The 10004-nt window shown below is 47.1% G+C and overlaps 1 protein-coding gene across 1 annotated transcript; it reads right to left on the bottom strand.

Annotated features, from left to right (window-relative positions):
- Positions 1–5967: 5967 nt before the first annotated feature.
- LOC136500966 (LOB domain-containing protein 1-like) lies at positions 5968–7065 on the bottom strand. The gene is made up of 2 exons (XM_066496453.1): positions 6668–7065; positions 5968–6546 (listed from the first exon to the last, which is right to left on the bottom strand). The coding sequence occupies exons 1-2, from the start codon at positions 6971–6973 to the stop codon at positions 6187–6189; spliced, it is 666 nt and encodes a 221-aa protein (XP_066352550.1). The 5' UTR covers positions 6974–7065; the 3' UTR covers positions 5968–6186.
- Positions 7066–10004: the final 2939 nt, after the last annotated feature.

The following is a 10004-nucleotide window of genomic DNA, read 5'->3' as shown; positions in this document are numbered from 1 at the left end:
GCCCAATTTAAATGTACAGAAGTTTCGGTTATCTGAACCATGCTTGTTCAATTTAAATGTCTAATTTAAACATAGTTTCATAGTTGTTTCACGCTGACAGATGTCCTACCTTAATCAGGCTGGCCAAGTAGTGAACACCAATGTCCTCAGGTACAACTCCTTTGTTCAGCTGGTCCCTCGCGTGTTCCTCTTGGTCATTCTCCAGATTAATGCGAAAGATTCCCTCAGCCTAAAATTGGAATGCAGAAAACTTCAGGGCCTACATGGTTTCACTACTTGATACATTTCTTAGGGGAAGTAAATTTACCATGCACTTGCTGGTTGATAGAACAATTCTGAAACAAATGCAAACACTGACAGAATAAAACCTAAAGCTTAATTAAAAATTATGAAATTGACTCCTTGAATATTCTAAATTCTCTAGTAGTTTTCTGAAAATATCATACCTCATTTACAGTCAAAGGATTTATAGAAAAATAACTTAAGCAAACACTAAATCTTTTGAATCCATTGTGTACTTTTGATTCAGGAGAACAAATAAGTTTCAAATTTAATTGAGTCTATCCTTTTCTGGCCTCGTCATTGCTTCATATACAAGTGCCACGTGCTAAACCTTGACCAAAACTTTTTTGAACGAAACTCACAAATACAATAAAGAAGAGGTAGGAATTACAAATACAAAGAAATGCAAATCAAACTTTTTTAGTCGAAACTCACAAATACAAATAGAATTAGTGAACCTTTTTTAGCATACATAAGACAACTTTCTCTACTGAACCAACCTGACCGATGCTAGCTACACCTAGCAGTTCATAGTCGAAACTCCTCAGCTTGGAGGACCAGTCAGGAGTTAGGATCAAGCTCCTCATCAAGGACTGAATTTAGCTACTTTCTTAGCATAACATCAGCACCTTGACGAACAATATCAAGAACCGCCAACACCTACATTAAGTTGGCCAAAGATCAGTTTGAATACACTTGGACATCACAAGGCTATCAAATGAAGCATCAAATAAAAGGATGGACCAAAACTGTGGCAAATAATTTTACAAAAAAAATAATTAGCAATCTTCATTGTCACAATCTGAACAAAGGATGTGAACCTCTGTGATAGCCATGTGCTTGCGGCACTTGCTTATGATGATTATTTGTCTAGTTAAAGTGCAAATAAATTTCATTCGTAAAACCAATGTCAACTATTTTAACATTTTTCATCTAATTTAACTAAATAAAAGAACCAAAATGAGTACTAATGTGCCCTGCATATTTCATCCTAAACAAGCATAAAGGAACATAGAACTGTTTACAACCATCCAAAACTCCAAGTTTATATGCAGCTGACAGCGAAGCAGATGAGTTACCCAGGACAGGCAAGATTTGCTTGCAGACATCAAGGAAGGGCTTGGTTAGAATGACTCGGTTCTCTGCCTTGACATGCTCCATCCCTTCAAAAAAGGGGATGAACACCGTCTCTGCCATTTATGAACCTGAAAGAATCAACAAATATATCAACCAATCATTGCAACCAGGGGCAGACCCAGTAAAGAACATGGTGTACACACGTACACCCAATAATTTTTGCAAAAAAATCATATTCGTTAGGCAAATACATATATAAACTTTAATTAGATCAGATCCGAATAGGGTTCGGGTGCTCGCTGCTCGGTTTTAGACAAAAGGAAGGGAAGAGAAGGGGGTGAGAATACCTGGTGGGCGTTGGCAAGCAGTATATCACAAATCCTTATATTATGAATATGCAGCACAACCATGAGATATCCTTGAAAGGAAAGCTCAAAAACACTTTTACATGATAATAAATGTAAACTAATGCAGAAAATTTGAGCCACATCTAAGTCCTTTGCAGCCCTGAGCTCTTGACCCTTGTGTTCTAATGGTGTAAACCCAAGTCGTCAACCAAATAAAATCAATTTAGTTCAAATTATGTATTATTTTAGTCTGGGTAATACTTATTGTTTGACAAATATCTAAGTGACCAATGTCACAACATCATTGGTTTAGTAATCAGTTGTTGAGTCCTTACTGGTGTGCTGAGTATATTCTAAGGTTTGTTATCAACTTATATTGGTCCATCACAAAACCATTAATAGGACTCGCTTACTGGATTGGCCAACTTCAGAATAATAAAAGCAAATCACAATTACAAAAAAAAAACACACACAAAGGAAAGCACGAAATGCGGTTCAGCACTGGCTTGCTGCCACTACTTTTCTAAAATTGACTCTTTGCTCCATCAGAACATGAAACACACCTGATATAAAGTAAAAGGTTTATCAATTTTTTGTTCCATATAACATTATTATTCCATAACTTGCCATAGACACAAAACATTAGGCTTGCTACCTTAAATGTCTGTCCACAACCACTACCCTGAAATAACCATCAGCAATTACTGGCATCAGTCTACGAGAGAAAGGAGGTGAGCCATCTTTAGATAATATTTGAAAGTTCATTACCAAAAATTCACAAGTGCTAAAAAAGATAGGCATACTTGCATAGAGTACTGTATAACCTTTTTTTATGGCCGATGACATGAATTAAGAACAAAATGAATAATGGCATGAACTCAATAGATAGCAGTCATATGGAAATTTTCTAGACCTGTGGCTCCTTTGATAAGCCATGATAATGCCCATGAGATTAGGGGATACCAAGAACAAATTAGTGGTTGTTCGTGGAACAAATACCAGGGGACAGATCAGTGGTTATGCGTGGGAACTGATTATTGGCACACATGCTACCGCATTCCTGATTAAAACAAGCAATAGCACACATCACCTTTGCCTAATATAGAATTGCAGTTCGATCAATTCTTTCCTGTGCTGTGTTGTTGCTATGGTGATTGGCGACTGAGACACCATCTATCAGGGCGCTGATTCCCTAGTGGACTAGGGCGTCAAGCATGGGCGTTGTTCCATGGTGATGTGATAATACAACAGATTCCTGAAAAATAATAACATATTTCATTCAATTATAGGTTCACAGATGACAGATCCACAATCCCTAAGCCTTTACCGTTCAATCTTCGTTCTTCTCTAATGATGGCCCTGTTCGCTTCTCTTATAATCTGTCTTTTTCAGCTTGTTTTTTTTTCAGCCGGAACATTATTCTTCTCTCACAACAAATCAGCCGGAACAGTGTTTTGGCTTGTTTTTTCAGTGAAGCGAACGGGGCTGATGTCCAAACCCTAACACTGAGAATGAGATTTGGGAATTGGGGGAAAGTAGTGGAATGGAGAAGAACAAGCACTCACGAGAGGCCAGTAGGCCACAGGGTACCATGACTGTGCTGGACGGTCGCCGGCCGGTCCAGTGGCACCGATGGACGAGCGCCTAGCGAGGGCGACCAGCACCTCCTCGCTCCTCGCTTCCTGGGGGCGGTGTCGAACGAGAGGGTGAGGGAGCAGGTGAGGCGGAGGGCGACGCGCGCGGCGGTCAGCGGCCGGAGGGAGGCACGGAGGGAGTCCCGGTGGGGGAGGGCAGCGGGGCTGGGCGTCGGCGTCGTGCGTGGTGCGAGGATGAGATCCTTGCTCCTCGTGTCTCCCTCGGCGGCGGCAGGCGTCGATGGTTCCTGCGAAGGGCGCGGTGCAGATCGCGACTTCGCGAGGGCGTGGGCACGGATAGCAGGCATGCGATTGATTGACTGATTGATTCCTGCGTTGTTTGACTGATTTGTTTCCACTTTTACCGGAGGAATTGTCGCACGGTGAAGGAGGGACGCGCGAACGGCGGCGTCCCATGGGGCAGACCGACGCCGTGCGAGGTTTCCTTCCTTTCCCATATCGTCGCGCGACACGGAACACACGGACCGAGGGGCAAAGCGACAAAACAAAAGTCGTATAAAAAATAATTATAGGAGATATAGTGGCAACGGACAGTGCACGAGGTGTGAGCACACAAATGACTTCTTCCGCCCCTCCCGAAGAAGATGCGCAACAAAAAGACAAACAAATATCGTTCAATTACCATCACGTGCCATCACGACTCTCCCAAAGTTTCCAGCAGATTGAGAGCAGCTCGTCTGACATTTTTGTTTCTCTTGGACATTGTGCATGTACATCCAATGGACGTGTTTGGATGCATGCGGCGTGATTCCACGGTGTGGTAGCACACGCTGAACACCCTAGCGCTTAACGTACTACAGACTAATAATAATGCTGCTCAGGGCTTTTCGAAAAATTAATGCTGTTCAGTGATTTGCTGGCACAGGTGGTACTTCGCCGACGACGATGACCGCGTGCGTCAGGTAGTCGGACGACCGTCGTCGTCTGTACACAGTGCAGGTGCAGCCAGCTCGCATGGTTGGCATGCGAGACTTGGAAACCGTTAATAAGACGGCCGGCCGGCCTGCCAGTCCAAATAAAGTACGCCTTGGAGATAGAGTTCGGCAGCCTTCTTTTGGTGTCGTCTGTGATGGCGAGCGACTTGCATACTCATCTCTGGCTCTCTGCTGTTGTTGCGGGTGTGCGCCGCGGTCTGCTCACCTGTCTGTCACGTCACAGAAGGAGAAGGGGATGCGCACCATGCATGTTCCACGCAAAGCAACACGCATGCCCACGAAAATCTACCACGCAGGGCAGCTCGTAATACATGCAGCTGTCTGACGTGCCATACATGCATGTATATATGGTAGCCAGTTTTTAGCTGGTTCTTTTCTTCAGATCGTATCAATCGATCTAGAACTCTGCTTTTTGTTACGATACGTTTGGTTATATATAGAAGGCGTGAAACACCTTATGGTAGCGCATCTCAGGTAGACGGTAGCCAAGTCATGAATGGAGCTGGCTCGCATATTCGCACATGACCGTTTGTTCGAGATCCATTGATGAGCCGTCCGGCAATTGCCTAGAATCAGTTCGTGTAGCAATCGCAGTAGCACACACAAATTAGCTTAGACTTACTAGTACTAGTCGATAGCAAAGTCAACTCACGCTAACGCCATGCCCTCGTGGGCCAGCCGGGAGTGTCAGTGGTGATCTCTCCAGCTCGCCCAGGCCGAGTTGGGTCTGGACCTCGCGTCCTGATCGGGGACGTCCAACCCTATATGGTTAGCGGGTCTCGTCATACTGCGCTATAAAGAGAGCTGGGGCCGGCGGCTCTCTTTACGAGGTTGACCGAGCTACAGTTTCCACCGACAAAATCCTAACACTGATCTAGAGAGGGTGCGCAGCTAGTGACGGGAAGCACCATCACGAGCTTCGCCGCCGCCACTGGACCGCACCTACGACCGCTACATCACCCGACGCCCTCCGGCAACATCACCGACGCGATGGATGGCTCCAGCAGCTCCACCAAACCCTCCGACGGCCAGAGACCACTGCCCCTCTCCCTTCTCCACCAAGATCTCATAGTTCATGTTCTAGGGTTTGTTCATCATGTTCTAGTCAAGTTGTACCCGCTAGATCTATGCCTAGTTGATCCTACAGTTTCTATCAATGGTATCAGTCGAGCCTAATCTGGACGTAGATCTAGGCTTTGGGGTAGAAAATAAGAAAAAAAAATAGAAGGAGATGATTCGATTTTTGATCTGGATGAAACCATAACCCTAACCCTAAAGGGGAAAGGACGGAGAAGGGGAGGAAACTACCTGGGTTTTCTTGCCTCCGTCGACACCGCTGTTTGCACGGGAAGAAGACTGCGCCGCCGCTTCGCCCAACCGTCCGACGGTCAGAGACCACTGCGCTTCTCCCTTTTTCTCCACCTAGATCTCGTAGTTCATGTTCTAGGATTTGTTCATCATGTTCTAGTCAAGTTGTATCCGCTAGATCTATGCCTAATTAATCCTACGGTTTGTATCAGGAAGTACTTCTCAGTGTACTTGTTTGTATGATCGTAACAAACATTTTTTTTCGTCAGCGTCGCCGTAGTCATCAGCCCAGTACTACATCAGCCGAACCTGTTCGTTGCGTAATACGGAGCAAGATAATATAAGATGCATTCAAGAGCAAATAATCGTATTCACGGGATGTACTTCATAATGACGGCCGGCTACAGCGTTCTTGCAGCATCCGACGAGCTAGAAACGTACGTTGCCGTCCCTACACGGTCGCAGCACGTACATGTGCTGCTACTAGTATTTGTTATTATGCAAGTATACTTGTAGTACTCGAGCTACTACAAGAGTCCATGCATCAGCTAGCTAGATCCAGAGCTGGGCTTCGTGATCCGGTCACGTCGCCGAGTCCAGGTCCGAGCCGTAAAACGTCTGCTGGTACGCCGCGCCGAATCCGCTTCCGCCACCGCCGCAGTCCATCGTCGTCAGCGGCGACGACGGGTGCTGCTGGTGGTGGTGCTGGTTGCCGTGGCGGTTGGCCATCTCGACGCAGAAGAGGGCCAGCAGGTTGGCGTGCTGCGCCTGCGCGTTGAGCAGGTCGGCCTGCGCGCGCGCCAGCTGCACCTTGAGCTCGTTGGCCTGCTTCTGCAGCCGGCACACCGCCCCCGCGCACCCGTACACCGGGTCCCGCAGCCGCGCCTCCGCCTCGTACACCATGCTGCTCACCGCGTCCGCCCGCGAGCTCTCCGGCAAATCCTGCATGCACCGTAGACGACGTAGATCATGTAACGTGCATGTCCGCCGCACATTGTTGACGACGCGCTCATCAGAAAGAAACCGTGCGTGCGTGCATGTCTGTGCGCGGCCCACACCGTACCTGGAGGAGCTTGATGATGTTGCTGGCGCCGAACACTCGGTGCGCCGTGGTGAACTTGGCGGGCTCCGTCGGCGGGAAGTAGGGAGCCAGCACGCAGCCGTCGGCGCAGCGGCGGCGGAGGATCTTGCACGCCGCGCATGGGCTCAGGACGACGGTCGGCGGCACGTTGCCCACCACCTGGACGGCGGGAGGAGGCGGCGGTGGTGGCGAGCACGACGACACCCTCGACGGCGGAGACACGGAGCGACAGTAGTTATATTGCTGCGCCGCCGCCGTAGTGCCCGTGCTCGCGTTGCCGTAGTCCATGACCGATCAATCGATCGAGAAGCCGGAGCAGCAGTGCTGCTGGCTGCTGCTATTTCAGCTAGTTGTACGAGAGCAGAGGTGTGATAATGATCTGCCGCTAGCTGGTAAATAAAAAGTAAAATTTGGTGGTGGTATATATAGGGAAATCGATCGAGACGTGTCTAGATTTTTTTCCCTAATCTTTCCTACTCTACGAGTGAGGCTCTTTTCCTTGGTGGAATATAATGCAGATCGATTGACGCAGCTAGCACAAAATGCTGACGATCAGGTCAACATCAATTCAGTTACGGTTTACTAGTAGTACGTCCGTGCTGTGCTTGCTTGGCCAAGTTTGGCAGGTTTTGAACTCTTGGAGCCAGGGATCGTTAGACGTGCATTTGCTATAGTCAATTGCTACCGTGCATGTCACTCATGCCTTCTTCTTCTTCGTGAATACTATATAGACTAGTGCCTGGAACTAATCCGATCGACATGTATTTTTTTCGTACATGTATGTAGGCTAGTTTACAAAACCAATCAACATACGTACGGCTGATTTCGAAATACATGTTTTGTTTGTCTCTTGTATATATGTAATTCTTCTACACTGCCGTATTTCGAATTCGAGGCGAGGTGACCCGAAGGCCAACTCCGTAGAAATGCTGGTCGGAAACCAAGACCTTATTGTTGTTGGTCGTCGTTGCGTTGCGGCCCTGAATGTACGTATGTAGGCGGTAGGAACCAAAAAAAAGTATCAATCATCTACACAACAGGTCTAATGGCCGTCGTCTCGTTATTAATTAGCTTCAGTCATGCAAAACATGAGCATATATATTCCAGCCATCTGTCGGGACATCGTCCATAAACGAGACTGGTGGTAGTATGCAAGTCAGACAGAGTGGCCATGGAAATCAAAGGGAGCTTGACCTGCACGTTAAGCAATAATAATGGAATACACCCCAAACTCAAAGGCGTGCTAGGATTGTGCTCTTGGTGTATCCATAACGTCCTTGCGTATATGCAACTGCAATGTTGGTGTTTTTTTCAGGCTGGGAAGAATCTCTAAATCTTTCAGCCCAGTTACAAAGTACTACTAGCCGTCATCCTGGACTGTCTAACTTGGTCTGAATATAGCAGCCCAAATATGTTACCAAATGAGGCAAAGGATAATAGATGCTACCCATACAGTATATAAAGGTTTAGTTGACGATGATCAGTGATCACCACAAAGCGGAGTTAATTTGTGTTAGCAGATGATCACAAGTCCACAACACAGCGTTCAGTCAGAAACTCAGAATCAAGAGATGATGAGCTAGCTCATCCTTTGTTCCTGGCATGATTTTGGCGATCATGCATGTGAGCCTCCAGTTTTGCTGGAGACGTCGCCTTGTAATAAATCAAGCATAATTCTTCCTGTCGACGATGGATATCTGGCATAAAGAGCATAATAGTCGCAAGCGAATCCAGAACTCTTATCTCATGTCAAAGGTCTGCTTCGAGAGCAGGACTTTTCCCACTAGCGTCTGGAGATGCAGTTGACCGACACGGACTTGGCCGCCCGCTACACTGCAAATTACCTGACGCGTCGGTCAGAGCATAGGGCGCATTCGTTCGGCGCGAGACAGCGACTATTCGGCATCCATTTTCCGGTCTCTTCCAAAACACCATATCAAATCGTTTTGAACAATTCAGCTACCAACGCGCGCACGTGTTCTGTGTTCGTTCCGCTCGTTATAAGTTTAGAAAAGGATTTTTTTTAGGGGAAGTTTGGAAAAGGATAAGCAGAGGGGAAAGAACCGTTCGTTCAAAGGCAGGCACGCCATGCATGTCGCGCGAGGGCGGCATGGCATGCGTTAGGCAAGAACTAGGCAGAGTATACTAGCTAGCTAGTCAACATTTCTTCTCGCTCTTCTTTTTTTTAAAAATGTAGGAACGCTGTGTTTCATTGTACTAGAGCCTAGAGGATGGGTTGGTCTCCAACAGGATACTCACTCATACCTAAATGAGTGAGACAATTACAGAGACTCAAAACTCTAGCACATAGGGAACTAACACGGCTCGACCTAGTCCAATTGTCCTAGATTGCAAACGCTAGACCTAATCTAAGGAGTTTCTTTGCACCAGCCAAACATAGAGATGGCAACGGGCCCCGATACCCGATACCCGAAGGGTATTTGATCCATTAGGGGACGGGGATGAGATCATATCTTTACCTGCGCGTATCTAAATGAGCAAGAATCCATCCCCGACGGGTATAGCGGGTACGGGAACGTTCCCTGTTTACCCGTCCCCGTTACCCGTTTGGGAACCCAACTATTTGAGCTGTCATGCGAGTATTAGGCCCAAAGAAGCTCAACATATGTATTTTGGTCTAAATATGAACAATCATATATATAGTTTGTGTGTTCTAGGAACCATAGTTTAATTTTTCCTCACCATCTCCGTCAGCAGCACAAGCACGCCTGCCTCACGAGCGCTCGTGCCCCTCGCTTCCTCAGTTCGGTCTCTCTACCACCTTTGCTCGTCCTCCTCGCAACCTCGCTCCTTCTCCTCGGCATCTCCGAGACTCCGACACTTATACCCGGGTGAAGAAGAAACGTCTCCGATTGCAAAGCTGCGACCCCAAGTGTCCTTTTTTATCGGGTATGCAGAACCCGTTGGGTATCTGTTACCCGACCGATGTCCGACGGGTACGGGGATGGGCAAGAATCTATACCCGAGACAGTTAACGGGGACGGGGACGGGGACGGGGACGGGATGAATTCTCCGTAGCAGGGAAGAGAATGTTCCGGCGATACCCGACGGGTGCGTCCCCGTTGCCATCCTTAGCCATACACCATAGGTTGTGCTCGTCTTTCAGCTCACATAAAATTGTGTTAACCGAAGGAGAAGTCCCCTCAAACACAAATGCATTCCTATATTTCTAAATAATCCAGGCTCTTCTTCTCGCTCTTGACGGATGCTATGTATGTTGTGCTGCTGGGAACTGAATGTTATCGATGTTGTTGTTGTTTTGTTTTTTTAGGATCGAGGGGGGTGTTATCGATGTTAG

Source organism: Miscanthus floridulus, chromosome 1, assembly GCF_019320115.1.
Source record: "Miscanthus floridulus cultivar M001 chromosome 1, ASM1932011v1, whole genome shotgun sequence".
In the NCBI taxonomy this organism is placed as follows: domain Eukaryota; kingdom Viridiplantae; phylum Streptophyta; class Magnoliopsida; order Poales; family Poaceae; genus Miscanthus; species Miscanthus floridulus.
The sequence above is the reverse complement of the archived record's forward strand: the minus strand, read 5'-3'. Positions and strand labels throughout refer to the sequence as shown.

Excerpts from the sequence above, each read along its gene's own strand:
- LOC136500966 (XM_066496453.1), bottom strand. The coding sequence starts at position 6,973 with ATGGACTACGGCAACGCGAGCACGGGCACTACGGCGGCGGCGCAGCAA. Across the intron at positions 6,547-6,667 it reads ACATCATCAAGCTCCTCCAG|GATTTGCCGGAGAGCTCGCG; the intron begins GTACGGTGTGGG and ends CGGTGCATGCAG.